Source organism: Sphaerodactylus townsendi, linkage group LG05, assembly GCF_021028975.2.
Source record: "Sphaerodactylus townsendi isolate TG3544 linkage group LG05, MPM_Stown_v2.3, whole genome shotgun sequence".
In the NCBI taxonomy this organism is placed as follows: Eukaryota; Metazoa; Chordata; class Lepidosauria; order Squamata; family Sphaerodactylidae; genus Sphaerodactylus; species Sphaerodactylus townsendi.
In genome coordinates this window covers 47,532,653-47,550,665 of record NC_059429.1, presented here as the reverse complement: position 1 = coordinate 47,550,665, position 18,013 = coordinate 47,532,653, and the positions used below count along the sequence as shown (strand labels likewise).

The 18,013-nt window shown below is 41.6% G+C and overlaps 1 protein-coding gene across 1 annotated transcript; it reads right to left on the bottom strand.

Moving 5' to 3' along the window:
* Positions 1-6,425: 6,425 nt before the first annotated feature.
* LG05H1orf52 (linkage group 05 C1orf52 homolog) lies at positions 6,426-10,490 on the bottom strand. The gene is made up of 3 exons (XM_048498366.1): positions 10,194-10,490; positions 9,051-9,258; positions 6,426-7,215 (listed from the first exon to the last, which is right to left on the bottom strand). The coding sequence occupies exons 1-3, from the start codon at positions 10,458-10,460 to the stop codon at positions 7,136-7,138; spliced, it is 555 nt and encodes a 184-aa protein (XP_048354323.1). The 5' UTR covers positions 10,461-10,490; the 3' UTR covers positions 6,426-7,135.
* Between the last annotated feature and the right edge of the window lie 7,523 nt (positions 10,491-18,013).

The following is an 18,013-nucleotide window of genomic DNA, read 5'->3' as shown; positions in this document are numbered from 1 at the left end:
GGCTGCACCTGCCTCGCGGGTACGTGGCAAAATCTTTGCCTGCAAAGGTAAGTGGTGGGCGGGGGGGGGGGGCGGAGCAGGTGTTGCCCCGGGCACCATTTCTTCCCAGTACGCCTCTGATTATTCCTATAAGCAATCATATTAACAAAACATAAAAATGTGTTCTATGAATGGTTCCATAGATTAACTCCCTAATTATTTTGTAAACACATTCCCTTCAAACCACAATTCAGGTCAAATGAAAGTAGATTATAAAATTCTTCCACAGCTTTAAGAGTTTAGATGCTTCTGCATGAAACACGGGGTGGGGAAAAAGAATTTACCACTTTCAGCCTTCTGTGTTTTCATTGATCTAAACTCTCTCTTGTTAATCTTTTGGAGACAAATGATAAGAACCCATATCCAGAGGCGCAGCTGGGCCAAACTGCGCCCGGTGTGCAGAGTGTTTCTTCTGCCCCCCTGCCCCCCCACGGTGCCCGCCGTGGCGCACACACACACACACCACCACCCCTTCCCACACTTACCTACGTTCCTTTTCTTTTTATAGTACTTTTTGAGGCTGAAAAACGCAGCCTATTTACAGTTAAAGGAAAAAGCTGCCTGACGAACTATACTTCCCAGGAGACCTTGTGAGCCCCAAGGTCTCCTGGGAACTGTAGTTCCTCAGGCAGTTTTCCCCCTGAACTGTAACTAGGCCGCTTTTTTCAGCCTCAAAAAGTACTACAAATAGAAAAGGAACGTAGGTAAGTGTGGGAAGGAGGTTGGGGTGTGTGTGTGTGCCCCAAGGTCTCCTGGGAACTGTAGTTCCTCAGGCAGTTTTCCCCCTGAACTGTAACTAGGCCGCTTTTTTCAGCCTCAAAAAGTACTACAAATAGAAAAGGAACGTAGGTAAGTGTGGGAAGGAGGTTGGGGTGTGTGTGTGTGCCACGGGGGGCACCGCGGGGGAAAGGGGGAGGGGCCAGGGGGCGATTTTGCGCCCCCCAGTGCACGACGCACCCCCCTGCCCCTCCACCACTGCCCATATCTCTTTCTTTTCAGTATTATTCTGAGAAGAATTACACTTGTTCTGCCCCCCACCCCAAGTGATTCTGTTGGAGGTGCCCTGTTCTCGGCTGGGACAGAAAGGTCGAGACACAAGCCAATCTTAACAGTTCTTAATAATGGCTTTATTTATAAAGAAAGACAAGCCTGTAACTCCTCCCTGGCTCTGACTAAGGGGGTGACTTGCTTGTCTGCTGATGATAGGAGCTGTAGACTGTGTCCTTTTCTGGCTTCTTTTCAGTTGGAACGCTGTCTCTTGCTTCCTCGTGGCTCTGTTGGTCTTGGTCTTTGCTCTGGATGCTGATAGACTTGGCTTGCTCTCTTTAGACCATCACAGGGACACAGGGACTCCTCTTTGGATCACCATATGGACATCGTGAATATTAAGGGAACCCCAGCTTCCCTTAGCACCTCTTTGAGACTGACTGACTAACTGATAACAGGGAAGGCTGGGTAAGGAAAGGGAATTGCCTGCTGGGAAAAGTCTTAAAGGGACAGGGGCTAACTAAAACACCCTCCCAAGGAAGACTTAACAATAAGGCAAGACCATACTGACTGTGGGGAAACTAAATCTTAAAGGGGAAATAACGAAAGGCTATGTGGGGGCATGACAACACTCTTCTAAGCCCAATGGGTGTAAAACAGTATAGCTCTGCTTAGGACTGCACTGAATGTCACCTTTTTTAAGCCTTAAAAATAAGGCATCTTCAGTCAGATGGTCAGTTAAAAATCCCCAAATCTTAAAACTACCCTGTTTCCCAGAATATAAGACATCCCCTGAAAATAAGACATAGTAGAGGTTTTGCTGAAGTGTGAACTATAAGGCCTCCCCCAAAAGTAAGACGTAGCAAAGTTTTTGTTTGGAAGCATGCCCGACGAACAGAACACAGAAAAATAAGACATCCCCTGAAAATAAGACATAGCTCATCTTTGGGAGCAAAAATTAATATAAGACACTGTCTTATTTTCGGGGAAACACGGTATCTAGGATGATGCTATTGAGAACAGTGCACTGAAAAGGGGGTGGCTGTTATGATTAGCAGAATTGTGGGAGGAGCAGTAGAGCGTATCTACAGAAAATGGCACCCAGGGCAAGCTCTCACACTGAACCCCCTCCCCCCCCCTCCACAACTTGTGCAATCTGGATGTTTTGCCTTTATTGAATGGGAGACAGATACACAAAAAAGGACACAAAAAGGAAAGACAGGGGGAAGATACAACCAAGACTATTCAAGTGGTTGCAACAGCTCAATCTAATGCACACTTTGGAGTAAGCCCCATTAAAATAAATGTTAGCTACTTCCCAGTAAGTACACACAGGATCAACCTGCAAGGCTGAAATCCAAGCAGTTACTAAAATGCAGGCTCCATCTTCTATCCCTCTATTGTCCATCATTCCCTGGAGTGGAACACGTAGCCACTCCCTTTCAAACATTTGCATATGAAACGCACAAACCATATGATAAATAAATCAATGTTCCATGAGTGTGGACAAGTATCTGGGGGATAGCTACACTGTCTGTAACAAGGTAGTGCTCTGTGCTCTCCTGTGCTCTGAGTATAGAATAGATAGTGCTAACTACACAAACAATAGTCTGAAGCATTAATGAGATGAGGGGAAAACTCACAAAACTCCCACATAACTGTGATACAGAGGTTATTGAGCTTTTCCTCAGTTAAGTCACTGATTTCACTTATGCTCTCTGAACTAGAACAATAGTTAAACCGAGGGAGTAGGAGTTCTTTCCCATCATGAGCTCCATTTTTGGTTCTTCTCCCAAATTCCTTTCCCTCAGGCCTCCCACTCCAGAAGATGGCTGAACTGCTTCCTGCAAAGTTTATCTTGTTCCAAGATTTCTGAAACAGCAAAACAGTGAATTATTTGGAAGTACTGCAGAAAAGGAAGACAAAAGGGAGCTGGCAATTTGTTTACAAAGATCACCCTCATGAACAGACACAAAGGATCCTCCTTTAACAACAGTTACAGTGAAGTTTAAATGATCTATTCAGGAATGTGAAAATTATGTCTTAATCCAATAGCACATTGCTCTCATATAACTTTATACTGAATTATAAAGTGTCACTACCATCTTCCATTGGTTTTCATTATCATATTGATTCTGTATTTTAGCCCTGACACATTTGTCATTTGTTGGTAGAACTTGTATATTTACGAGCATGTCACTACTCATGAATCAGAAGACTCAAAATGTTTCCAGGCTGACTCTTGTGAGAGAAGGAAATGTCCTTAATTTGGCTATGATTCCAAGCTTACTTTGAAATTGCTTGTGCTTGCTTTGGCAGGGCATATATTAAAATTGGAAGGGTGCATAGACTTTGCTTTGTGAGGTAGGCTGGGAAGTAGGGATGCTAAAATATAGGAAAGTGAATGAAAGATGCTGAGTAGGGAATGGACTGAAGAACAGAAACTGAGAGAAGAGCAGAAGAGACCAGGAATGGAGGCAAGAAGGAAATTAAGACAGGAGCTGCTGAAGAAATTTCACAGTAGTAAGGAATGGTTTGTTAAGAACCTGGGAAGAAATAGAGGGTTAGTGTTTCCAAAAAAGATGGGGAAAAGTTGGCAGTGGCTTGAAAAGCAAGGGGGAAAGGTGGTAGAGATATGGACCTAAAGAAACAAAGGGAAAGCAGGACAGAGGCAAAACCCACAGACAGGCACATCTGTGCACTATAGGTAGGAAAGAAATAGACAGTCAAAGAAGATTGGGAGACCTGTTGCTCTGATAGAAAATGCTCTTCATTCTGGCTTTGGTCGTCGTTGCATTTTTGAAATGTAGCAATACTAACAAAATGAGGGCCAAGAAGAAGGGGAGCAGGTAACATTTCAAGATGAATTTTGAGTTAACCAGCCAAATGCAATATCAACTTTAAATGCAGATTAATTAAATTAGGCTCATGCTAGTCTATTAGCGTACAAATGCTTGCCAATTGGCTTGCAAAGGGAAGTGTGAGGGACAGAACCACTATTTTAATGTCTGAAGAGGAAGAACATCTGACTGGCTACGGTTATATCCTCATTGACACTTTAGGTATGCTTCTGTGTTAAAGGTTTGACTAGCTTCTTGTGACTCTGGTTTTGTCTGTGTCAGGCTCTACACAATGTGTTCCTGAACAATCATAAAGGAATACTGAAACATCTGTGATATCAGGTGTATCAGTATTTACAGCCTAAGGTTGTGGACTTTTCAGGATTAGATTTTTCAGCACTATGCAGGATTCAAGCTTCACAAAACAGATGTCATCAAATGTCTACCAGGATCACTAGAAACTGTTCGCAGCCACACAACATCAGTTCGACATCAATTAAAATTTTATTGCATAAAGAGATCCAATAACATCAACATTTTTAGGAATGGAAAACATTAAATTGTTCACATAAACTGTATAGAAAATTAAGTTAATGTACATAAAATCATGTATATTCAATGTGTGGGTGAAGCCTTACATGTAAAAGCCCATCGGATGGTATTGATATTGGGTCAGTCATATTCTATAAGCCTAATGTACCCTGCCATAGGTACAGCACATAAAAAATAATAGATCAAAAGCTGAAGTAGCTCTTGCCCTACTGTAGTTATTTAATACATTTATACCGTGCCCTTCTCTCTGATGGGGATACAAAGTGGCTTACATCATTCTCCTCTCTTCCATTTGATCTTTACGATAATCCTGTAGAGGTTAGGCTGAGAGAGCGTGACTGGCCCAAGGTCACCTGGCAAACTTCAATGACACAAGTGGGGATTTGAACCCAGGTCTCCCAGATACTAGTCCAACACTCTTAATCACTACCCCATTCTGGTTCTCACACACCGCTGCCCAGGGTTGCTCCAGAGGGTCAGCCATGCTATTATAGCAAAAATAAACACACATTTTGCTGCACCTTAAAGCAAAACAAAATTTTCCTGAACTTCAGCCCACTTCTTCAGAAGCACTGATTCTTTCATGGGAAACCTATCCATGAAAACTTATGCTAGAATAAAATATTTTGATCTTCAACATTCTGAACATCTCCTGTTTGTGGGCGTGGCTTTTATTATTTTTGTGTAGAAGTAGGCTAGAACAAACGAAATGGAACTTAGTAAAGACCATTAAGCAGAAACAAAAGCTCTAGGTCAGATGAAGCAAGTACCCAGGTCAGCGAGTGTCCCTTTGCATAGAAATTCACTGAGGAAAAGGTTATATCCCCCACCCCCCAGACACACACAGTTAGCCAAAACTTGTTCCTTTACTATTGGAAGTTCAACTGAAATTGAGAAACATTAACTTAGCACCATCTATTGGAATATCTACACAAACAAAATTTAAAAAGCATTATAAAATAATTATTTTCCAACCCTAGAACAACCTATTTTAAATAAAGCTCAGCCTTTTCATTTATCCTATTAATTTAGTGACTTGGGTTGCAGTTTACATCATGAGCACTCAAAAGAAGTGATGTGTCAGTATGCATGAAAGGCTGCAGTGCTGTGACTATGGAATGGGCAATTTCCAAGCTCAACAATTATACCATAAAGGTATGTCTTGAGTTGTTTTTCATGCCTGGATGGGTAGAAGTCTGTTTTCCAAGCAGACCATAAACTTGTCACTGCTGACTGAAAGAACACAAAGATCCAGGTTATTTACAGCACCTATTGTTCTCTGGGAATACAGACTGCTCCAGAAGAACATCTGTCACCAGCAAACATGCTGTCCAGAAGCGGTTAGTATTTTTGCATAAACTGACTCTCCCAAGTCAGCTGTTGAAGCAGACCATTTTACATGTTCCATCTTCTACACAAAGCACCTCTTTTACAGACACCAAATTAGCATTTTATACTCAGTCGTGTTTACCAGCCGCAGGTGTGAGAATGACTTGAGTATTCATCCTGACAAACCCATTTGCTACAGCTGACAGGGAACTGCTACTTGAAAGCAGGCTTACATCTGCTGAAGTGTCCAAAAAAACCAATTTCATTTGCTGTTAGAACAAGGTCAAAACTATTTTTGGCAGAGTTCATGAAGACTAACTGCAGTAACTTCCTCCCTCATGAAACCATTGCCACAATAAGTGAAATGGCAGAATCTGATTTCTGTTTAAATCTAATCCTTTCTGCAAGGTAGTTAAGAACTATACAGATATTCACTCCATCTATAGGTGACACATAGTCAACTCTAGAATTTCATCTGTGCTATCAACTGCTTTCAAAAACTTGAATGAACCATATCTCAGTATTGATACAAAAAAGCCACATATTTTCGATTTCCAACATTGGTTTAGTCATGTGGGGGTACCAAGTCGCTTTTCTAACCTAAAGGAGCTATAATTTACTTTACATAATCTGCTCAACCTCCCATTCTGAGAAAAGAATACCAACCTTCACCATGGATACATTATAAAAAACTATTTTATTTTAACCTCGTGTAGCTCTTGTAAGACTCAGACAAGTAGCACAGCGAAATCAGAGCCCAGAGGAACTTTAAGGACTCTATTTTTAGAAGTATATTACATACTGTACAAACATATTCCAATGAAATCCCAATCAAACATATCTGATTTATATTTGCTATGTATTTCAATTGATAATGTTAGCAGATACCCTTTTAAATAGTTTTATTTTAGGAATCTGCATACATACTTTACATACATTTCCAACTAGCATCATTACAACTATAACACAACGTTTAAAACTTTTTCCTCCCTTCTAAAAATGTCATTTGTTCATTAAAAAAAACTTTAACCACAATAGAGGTTCAGTAAATAATTACCACATTTACCTGTTCTGTGGCTGAACAAAATACTGTGAATTTCTACAACCTGCATGAGTATAAATACATATCACAATATTCTAAGAAGTTTTGTTTTAATTAAAATATCCATAGCTGATATATTTTGGGTTTGTAAGTACAAAATCCGTAACAATGCCAACTGATAAACTCTAGATGATAAACATTTCACATAAATTACACAACCCCTAAATACGCTGTGTGCCATATGGTGATGCCATTTTATTTTATTGTGTCAGTAGTGATCTTAATGCCCAACAGATGTCCTCCTAAGTATTCAATAAAAAGTTTTCAGAGTCAAACTTTGTTCAGTTCATCGTTTTTTCTTTTTTGTCTGCTCTTCAGGGTCCAGCTTGCGTTTCTTAGCTGACGCAGGTTCATCTTTTTCATCATCTTCAAATAAAAGACATTGTTTGTCAATGAAAAGGAATGGATATCTGCCAAAGGTTTCAAAAGCAACAGATGCAAGTACAACAGCTTCAACTGTTCTTAGACTGATTGATTAATGTAGTGGAAAAGTAAAGTTTCAAAGTGAAATGAGTCCATTAGTGAAGAATAAGAACTATGACTGTCAATTAAATTTTGTATGAAATTCATTTCCCAGGGTTGCAAGCTTAAATACACTTACTACAAAGTAAGTCCCATTGTCATGGGACATACATACATAGGATTTAATTACAATGAATTACTGAATGCTGAATCAGCTTAAGTATATATCAATGATGACAAACCTATGGCACGGGTTCCTGAGGTGGCACTCGGAGCCCTCTCTGTGGGCACGCGCACACAGAGTTCATCATGTGGGGGGCGGAAAATCACCACCACCACCCCAGACACACATCTAGGCTGGCCTGGGCCACTGAGCATGACGTGTGAGCACCGCAGTGAGCAGGGAGGACTTGGCTGGCAGGCCTGGTGCTTGTGCTCCGGGTGGCTGCTGCCCTAGGGGTGGTGGTGAAGAGGAGGCAGAGATGCTAGAGAGGCACAGAGTGGTGCGCGTGGGACTTGCTGGAGGTTAGAGCAGGCTGGCCCCTGCTCGAACAGGTGGGGCGGAGGAAGAGGGAGCCAACCGTTTTTTTCCAAACTAAAACCTCAGCATTCAGGTTAAATTGCCGGGTTGGCACTTTGCGATAAATAAGTGGGGTTTGGGTTGCAATTTGGGCACTCAGTCTCGAAAAGGTTCGCCATCACTGGTATATATCCTCCATACATATCTAAGACAGGGGTACCCAGTAAGAGTTTTTACAAAATGGGTGGGGCCTGATGGAGCTTTTGTCCAACAGGGCTTCTGACTGGATGTGTAAATTTTGAAAACACTGCATTGGTAGCAGCTGCCCCCACAGCACAAGGATCTTCATTGCATGACTGAAGATAAACTGTGTGTATACAAGGAAATATTTTAAACAATATGCTCATTTTAAAAAGCATCCTGTTAAACAGAGCTTCTGCCTGAAATGTTGGAAAGTTTAATATTTGAATTATAACTTTATTCTCTGACATTTTGTAGTTGGCTCTGCCTCGTTTGGTAGTTGTTCTGTGGTTGAGCCTATCATCCTGTCTCAGAATTCCTAAGGTGCCCACAAGTTCAAAAAAGTTGGGGATACTGATTCAAAATAAAGAAGAGAGGTTTTCTTAAGCATGGCTGTTTCTCTTTATGATCTTTACCTGAAGGTAGGTGAAAGCTTCAGGTCATCATTTAAGGTTCTTTTGCATGAAGACAGGCATAGGGATGCTTTGTGGCCAGGAAGGACCCCAGACCTTGTGCTTCATGTAAACTTTACATATTAATCAGGGGCAGGGATTTGGGGGTGGGGGGGAGATCTTAATTTGTGAATCTTGTCCATGATAATCTCTACTGTGCAAAAGAGGTAGGAAAATGCAAAAGCTGCCTTGCAAATGATACGGAGAACACGAAACAGAAGCACCTTAAGTTTCTCTTTCTTCATACTCTATAACATTTAAAAGTGTTCCAGGGTGTAAAATTAGATTAGACAAAAATAAAGACAGACTACTTTTTCCATATTTGCTATATGGTTTAAGGAGTTATGGGATGTATTGTTAGCTCTTAGCATAACTGAATCCCAAAATCTACCACAATAAATAAAATACCAAAGGGAAGGAATGTTAAAGTTATCAAAGGAAAGAATAACTTCCTTTACATGAATTCACAAACAAATAAAATTCAAAAAGTTTTAATCTTTCTTATCTATAAAATTAAATAGCATTACCTGATTGGAAGGACTCTTGTTCTTTGTCTGGTAAGAAGTTGACATTATTTGAATGTCTTGGAGCATCATCACCATTATCTTCATATATATTAGACCACTTTATTGCCATATCTAATTCAGGTGGTGGTGGGGGCTTTGTTTCTTTAACACTGTAAATCTCAGGAGGTGGTACAGCATTTGTACTCCATGCCTTGAATTCCTTGGGAGGCTGTAGAAGGGAATTCAACAATTAAAACACTGCACTGCTAGAAAACCAAATGGGAGAGATGAGTTTTAGGCCATATTTTAAAGGCAGAGATGCACTCACAGATGGGAGTTGCTCTCATATCTGAAAATATAATCCACATGTAGGGCAAAGTTTATGAAGTGGTGTGTTATCAGCACCAGGTTTGTTTAAAGTACAATCCTAAAGCCTACCTCCACATTAATTAGGATGGCGTAAGTCCCTCTACTCTAGTAATATGGTGGTGATACTGAAATAATGCCCCCCCCCCCCATGGGTCTGAAGAAGCAAGCTCTTACTTTCAAAAGCCCATGGTGGAATAAGCTTTGCTAATCTTTTAAGGAGCCACTACATTCCTATTTAATTCTAGCAAAAACAGATATTTGGCCCAACAAAGGCTACAAGATAAATATTGTAGAGTTAAATCAATCCTGGTAAAAGGCTCAAGCCCCTTTGCTAGTCCTAGCAAATCTTGGTATCTACAAGACAAACAAAAAAGGAGTGAAAGATACCCACAAGCAAGGAATGCTAAAAGCCAGGTGCACTGTATTGGCCATCACACCACACTAATGTTTTCCATTACCCAGTCTCTTTCTGCCAGGGTAGACTGGCAATCTACTTTACCAAGAAAGATCCCAGTGGCAGTAGGACCGAAGGTCGCTCCCTCCCAATGTGAGATGGGGGTGGCGGCGCTCCGCGGGCAAAGGCTGGTTGAGGCCAGAAACTGGCAGCAGCAGGAGACGCGCTCTCCTCTCTGTCTAATATCTAGCGACCCCCATTAGATAATGGGGTGTGGGGTGCTAGTAGGGGGAGGGAGCCCCTTCCAGAGGCCCTTCCACCCCCTCTTTGCCAGTAAAGGAGCAGATTTTCTCTGGAGACTCCCCGGTTTGCCACACACCACGTCCTTGCTAAACACCAACCTCCTCGGGCGCGCGCACGACCCTGCTCTCCCAGTCGATCTCCTTATGCAGCGGGTTATAGAGAAAGGCGGGCCGGTTGACGCTGCTGAAGAGCTCGTCGGGCCCGGGCAGGCGCGCCTTCTCTTCTCTCTTCCCCTGCTGCGAAGCGGCCTGTCGCTGCGAGCCCGAGACCTCCTCGCCGTCGGAGTCGGAGCTGCCGCTCGAACTGTTGTCGCTGCAGTAAGCGGCGAAGAAACCCAGCGGGTCCTTGTCTTCCGCCCCTGCCATGGTGGGGCTGGTGTAACAGGGACACCCGTCCGCGGAAGGCAAGCGACGCGAAGCGGAAGGTTCCGACGCTGAGGAAAGCCTTGGTCCTGCAGCGCCGGACCCATTGGTACCCATCGGGCCCCGCGCATCTGAGAACATAGCCTTCAAAAACTGGCCTCATGTCTTGGACCCATCTCGCTTACTTTGACAGGGATTTCTAAAGGTTCCGGCAAAGTCTTCCCCTAGAGCAGGGGACAGCAAACTTTGGGAGACAGTGGGCACCTTGGAAGTCTGACACATGGCGGTAGACACAGCTGCAACATGGGTGTGGCAAGAGAAACAATCAACCATAAAATGTCAGGAAGCGGGGTTATGTTTAACTCTGATTGTAACTCATTTGCATTTCAGGCTGAAACTAATAGGATACTTTTGAAAAATAGACATTGTTTAAAATGCTTTCTTGCAAACATACAAGCATACATATAAGCTGGGTAAGAAACGTTTTATTTTTATTTATTTATTTATAATCAGATTTATATACCGCCCTTCCCCCGAGGGGCTCTGGGCAGTGCACAACATAATACACACATCTGGCAGTACTTCAGATCTCCAGTGACCAATCAGTCTCTGCTGGCCCCACTCTCTTTCTGAAAATACTTGGCAGGCACCAGAAAAAGTGTCCACAAGCACTAAGTTGGGGGTCCCATGCCCTAGAATCTTTTAAAAGAACCACAAAGGGGATATAGTACCAGCAAGTCCCAGAAGCAGTTGGACAAGCAACAGTTGGTAAGTTCCTATGCTCTCTCCAGAGCGAGCCTAGAAAGGTTAGGGCTAAAAAATTTAATCATTATGAGCCATTCCAGCCCCATGGAACAGTCACCCAGCAGAATTAAGGCATTTAGTCACGTTATCAGAAAAACATTGATCCAATACTGGCCAAAGACACCACTTGACAGGAGTCACAGCATAAGCTGCTTTCAAAAAGTAAGACTCTAGAGCTGTCACCAACTTAAAGTGTTTCTCACTATCCCCTTCTGTCAATGTTTTGACTTTTTTTTTTGGTGGGGGAGGGCAAGGGTTGCATATTATGTACCACCAGCAAGTTGTTCTAAGATACACCATAACTTTTCTTGTTTTGGGGGGGAAAGTACTGTTTTCTTATTTAATGCCAATTATATACCCCTTTAATTGCATTGTCTTGTTTTCAAAGTGTCACTTTGTTCTCCGTTGAATCTAAGGAAAAAGTCATGTTTAAAGAGGATCTGGAAAACATGGGGATTCTCAGATCTGAGTGAGGTGAGTGCCAAAGAGGGGGAAACATTTGTGTAAATGAAAATCAAACCCGAAGGGAATGTATACTTAAAACAATTTTTGGTAATTTCCAACAGAGCTGGCCTACCTGCCCCTTTCCTTTTACCTTGTCTGTTCCCTTGTTCCGTCCCTTCCTCTTCCTAGTTTAGTTATGGTCTGTGCCTAGATTGCATGCCTACTTGGATATTTTAAACTTGTACCTTGTAAGCCGTCCTGAGTCCACACGAGGAAGGGCAGCCTAAAACCCCCAATAAATAAATACTCAAATAGTAAGCCAGACCTTTAATGGCCCCTCTATTAGTCATATACACACAGCAAACACCCCAACTTTGCTGTAACCTTTTCTAAAGGACTATAGTAAAGACAGTTTATGAGATATTGCAGAAAGAGCAGGAGGATGCTGCACAGAAGTTGCAACTCCACCTTGGTGCTTCCATCAGGAGCAAAGCTGGGCCATACATCTGGTATAATGTGTCATTTTCAGATATTCCATTCTTGAGCAATGTGGTTGAAAGGGGGTGGCTGGACCATTCCAAGATTTCCTGGATGAGGCAAATTGTGTAGATCCCTTTAAATCTGGGGTTTAGGCCTGGTTATGGGATTGAAACAGCCTTGATCATCCTGGGGGATTACTTCTACTGGGAGATGAACAGAGCGAATACTAACTGATCAATTCTCCGTTCAGCAGCTTTCAATATTATCAATCATAGTGTCTTTCTGGACCACCTATGTGGACTGGAAGACACATTTCTGAAGTGGTTCCAGCCCTCCTTGGAGGGTAGGGCTTAGGAGGTGGTGCTAAGAGAGACTGCTGCTCAGCCCCTTGGTCTTCAGCATCCCACAAGGTTTCACCTTGTTCCTCATGCTCATTAGTATCTAAATGAAACTGCTGGGGGAAGTCATTCAGAAATGTGAGCTGAGCTCTAACAGTTGTGCAGGTAACACTCAGCTCTATCTCACACTTCCAGCTGATTCCACAGATGCTGTAGAATGCCTGAACCAATGCCTGGAGGCAATTTTGGAGAGGATGTGGGATAATAAACTGAAGCTGCCCTGAGCCTGTAAGGGGGAAGGTGGCCTATAAATCTAAAAATAAATTGTAAAATAAAACTTAATCCCAGTCTTGGCCCACATACCCAGGCTTCCAATTTGTTTCTGGCCAAATTCAAGGTGTTGGCCTTGACCTTCCAAGTCATATATGGTTCTGGAACCAACATACAGAAAGGACTACTAATCCCTTATGAGACCCTGTTCTGGGTGCTCAGAATTTTCTGAGACCGTGTTCTGGGTGCTCCTGCCTTCTGATATCAGGCAGGTGGCAATCCTGGCCCCAAAACTCTGGAACTGTTCTCCCACAGGAAGATTTGCTGCCCCTTTCTGATGCTGTCTTTCAGCAATGAGTGAAGACTTTTTTGTTTTGTTTGGCATTTGCTCAATGATCCCTCCTTCCTAATAAATATTTTTATGTTTTGCTTGTATTTAAATTTTCTAAACATTTAATGAGGCATGTTTGTGAGCAGAGGGTTATTTTAATGGTTTTATAATCATTGATATTTTAAATTGTTAGCAGCCTTGGAAGTTCTTGTAAGGGCAGAAATATGGAACATACATTAGGCATGAGTGCCTTTAATACCGCAGTTTACAGAATTTGAAGAGATGTATGGAAGTAATTGAAAAGAGTTGAACCTGTTAACATAAAAATACCAAACACATTTTCAATTTTTACAATTTAGTTGCATTTTTATAAAAGTATTTGTTTTGTTTTTAAAAAAATGTAAGTTTCAAACATTTAAAAAATATCTACAATAATTCCAAAAATCTACACCAGGGTTCCCAAACTTTTTGAGCCTGCCAGTACCAGTGGAATGTTGAGAGGGAAGAGAGAGCCACCCCACAATGGCTGCCACAGGAGATGCAGCCTAATATCATACCTCCCTCCTCATGCTGCAGCTTTGGGAAACCCATTAATTTGACCAAAGCCAATAACAAGTTTTGCCTCACAATGGCTCCACCTACTTTCTGAAAAGCTAGATAGGTGTGAAGGGAAGTACTGGCATGTGCCATGGCACTCACAGGCAACATGTTGAGGAACCTCTAGTTTACACTGAATATGACAGAGTAGTGCTATGATTGTACAGTATGATTGTATTACATATCAAACTTCAGAAAAGAGCAAAGCAATCATAGAAATATTTAATATTCAGACATATACTTACATCTGCAATGGGAATCACTAGTCCACTCTGATGTGAATGCATGACTTATATAAGCAAATATATCAGACAAAAAATGCCCTGCAAAATGCCACTGTAGAAGCTGGAGTTGCGTAAAACTGTGAGGTCAAGACATCAGATCAAAGGACTCTGGTTTCTGGGCAAGAAGCCTAGAAGTACCTCTCACTGACCAACACAGACAACCAGCTCGCTCTTACTGTAGAAATTATAAGCTGTCTTTTAGACAAGGTATCTCAAAGAAGAGAAAAATTCTTTTTACCAGATAGCTAATTATGCAGTAGCATGTCAGTCACTATCATGGACCAAAGTGGGAGTTACATTCTAATTTATCTTCTGGTATGGATATCCCCCAGTGGCCACTGATTAAACCAGAATTACATCAACTAATTAAACAACTTAAAAGAAACAAATCCCCTGGTCTGGATGGGATGTCTGCAGAATTATCAATTGAACACAGTGACTGGTGGGCCTCCCCAGTGGTTTCACAATTTACAAAAACTGACCATTCTGGTGCATTACCTGACTCCTGGCTGACATCTATTATTACTCCAATTTATAAAAGAGCTCCAAAATCACCTGGAAATGATCTGTAATCGGGACACTCTATGCAAAGCAGTCTGAGAAACTGATTGAGTGGATAACAGAGAAAAAAATATATTGGGATGTGAACAGAACGGATTTCGAACAGAAAGAGCAACAATTGATCACTGCACCATTTTAGCCTTTTTGGCTTAGAAATACACCAATATGGGTTTGAAAAAAGCTATATGTGGGCTACTTAGATCTGAAAAGCATCTTTCATACAATACTGAATGAGATCCTATGGTCTAAGCTAAACAGTTTGAAAACAGACACACGTCTTTTATTTTTAATTTGAAAACTACACACCTCTACAACCTGTCAAATCTATTATTACTCCAATTTATAAAAGACGCCGACCCGACGACGCTGTCGACGCCGACCCGACGACGCTGGGACCGTTTGCATGAACGGTCCCAGAAAGAGCCGGGACGATGGCGCCACAGAGCACCGTCGCCCGACCGACCCGGCATGTCCCCGGGCCTCTGGCACGTCGCCGAGGCCTGAGGACACGCCCCCCCGGCCCTGCGCGCCATCGGGGGGCGTGTTCCCAGGCCTCTGCAATTGGCCGGAGGCCTGGGGACAAGGTAAGTGCAGGGAGGGAGTTGGGAAACGCAGAAGCCGCTGCCGTTAGCATGACGGCAATGCTTCCAAGCCAGCGTTCGGAAAACTGCGCTTCCCACTGCACTCTCGAAACGCCGGCTTCACGCCGATGCGAGGCGACGCAGTAGAGCGGCGTGGCTGCGAAGGCAGCTGGGCGCTCCCTGTCTTGAGGAGAATGGCGGCCTGGGGATGGCGTATTTTGCCATCCCCAGGTCAGCCAAGCATGTCACGGCATCGTGCGGAAACGGCCAAGGTTATTTCACAAGTGTTGCATGGGATCCCCTTGTGGATCCAGTCCTTGAATCCTGAGGTGGAAGGAGTCTAAGTGATGCTTCCTTCGTCAAATCCTGGAGGTGCCTAACTGCATCATGAATAACACCTTCTATAGTACTGAAACCAGCCAACATCTTATTGAATATAAGGCTTGGACACTGATGATAAAATACTGGCTAAGAATAGCCTTTAGGAAACATTCAGGAAACCTCCTAGTTCACATGCTGGAAGATACCTATCTTTCTCGCTGGTGTGAAATGATACTTCAAATAATTAAGAACATATGGACTCCTTGGCAATGGAAAATGAGTCATTTATCTTACAACAGATAAGATCACGAGCATAAACATTTATTGTCCACATATCTGAATATTTGCTCACCCCAAAATTTTGGTATTCAACTATCATATAGATCTGGAGCAAAATACCCACTTAAACTGAAGTCCAAAATCAGAGAGCATTTATGTTGGCACACTAACATCTTTCCCTCTGCAGTCACCGAGGAGAGATATCACCATGTTCCATTTCATAAAAGATTATGCAGTTGCAAGACTGACTTCCCAGAAACATTGCTTCATATTCTTTTAGACGGTCTACTGCATAGCTCACTGTGCTCAGATTCTTCACTCAGTCCCCCAGCAAAATCTCAGTCAGAATAAGTGACCTTATTTTCATAACCCTAAAATTACATCTACAGCTGCATGTTACCTAGCTTAAATTCTTAAAAAGAAAACCCAAACAAACCAAATTGAATTATTAATTTAACTGTATTGTTTTGCTGTTACAACTGATTGCACTGCTTATCACTTATTTTTCTTACCCCATTAAAAGTTTTTATTATTTTATTTGATATCACAGCTGCCAGTTCTTTAGTTGGTTGTTGGCCTTTCATTATAATTCAAGCCTCACCCAGAGGCCTATTATGATTATTATTATTGCTATGAGGTAGAGAAGTTTGTAATGGAAGAAATGATCACCTTTAGGGGAAAAACAGAACAGTTCAAGCTTATGAATGAACTTAAGTATTCCAACTAGCAGTGATCAGCACATTATAAATAACTAAACTTTTGTGATCATTAGGAATTTTATTAGGTTTTATTCCTACTTAACCTGTGAGAAAGTTGCACTGACTTTAGTGAGACTTACTTTTGCATAAACATGCATAGGATCAGGCTTTCAGTGCAATTAAATGTGATTTTTCAAAAGCAATTAAGAACAAAACAACGCAATGATAAATTTACAATCTATTGTATCGCAGAGGCCTATAGGAAGACCGCTTCCTTTGGTAAGTATTCATCCTGAGCAAAAAAGAGGCAATATCTACTTGCGATCCAGATAGGGGGCATACAACTACTATAAGAGAATATCTGAAAAGAAATAGCTGAAATATTACAGTGTTACCCCAATATATGAATGTTTTCTTTAAATAGTACAAATATGACCTCTAAAATAATATATTTTTTCATTGTTATGCATGTTTACATGTAAGACAAGCCTCAAGCATATTGTCACAATAGTTGAAAGATAATTAGGAAAGTTTTCATAAAATAAAGGGGGGCAAATCCTGTGAACTGTTTCACAGCAGTACAACAGAAGTTTTCTCCCCATGCCCTCCATTCCCGTGACCTGGTCACACGGAACTCCTCCAGGTGACTGAGGGAGATCTTTTGCTCCTTGTGATTGTGTGGTGTAGATTATGATCCACTGAACCCCTGTTGCCAAATTCTGATGTAAAGACTCCTTTCCTCTGGAGGAAAATGCAGCAGAAGGGATTCACTGGATCCAACCCACTGTCTGTAGAGCACTTGTCCCACCTTAAAGAAGAATGAAATCTTTTAACTTTGGCAATATATTCCGTTCTATGAAGAAGCAACTCTATCATATTTACGCTATGAAAATGTCAACATTAAATGCCTGGAAAATTTGTTGTTATTCAAATACTTTAACAGGTCTTGTGAAGTACCTCTTGAAGTCTCATGGGAATAAACAACAGAGATCAGTTAATGCTACAAGTAAGAAATTGTGGATCCATACAGATATCACAATATCTACCCCCAAAAACTCACTTCAAGATGTACAGAAATATTTATGCAAACAAAACAATGCATCTCTTGCTTTGTCAAGGATTTCTTTTCTTTACCTATAACCATTTCTAATCAAGAAATATCACTCTCTTGCCTTTTCTGTAATAAAGTCATGTGTGTTTAACAGACTGAATTTAATTTTCATATATGAATAAGGCACAAGTGAAAGCTTACTTCCAATTTAAGCTGGTAGCAGTGAGGTAAGAAATCTAGAGTTCCTTCTGTGCTAGACGTTCCTCCTCATGGCACTTGAATAGTATAAAGAAACACCCAGGAAGTGGTCCGGAGTTAATATGTTTGAACAAGTACTAGAATTATCAGATTAAACAGCTACTGTGGCAGATAAGAGATGTTCTCTTTGTAAGAAACCTGAAAAAACCTGTAAATGTAAATTCTTTTTAAATCATCTGAGCATTATTCTTCCTATCTAAATACAAAAGAAGCCCTTTGTGGCAATAATCAAAGCAGAATAAACAATGACAATATGATG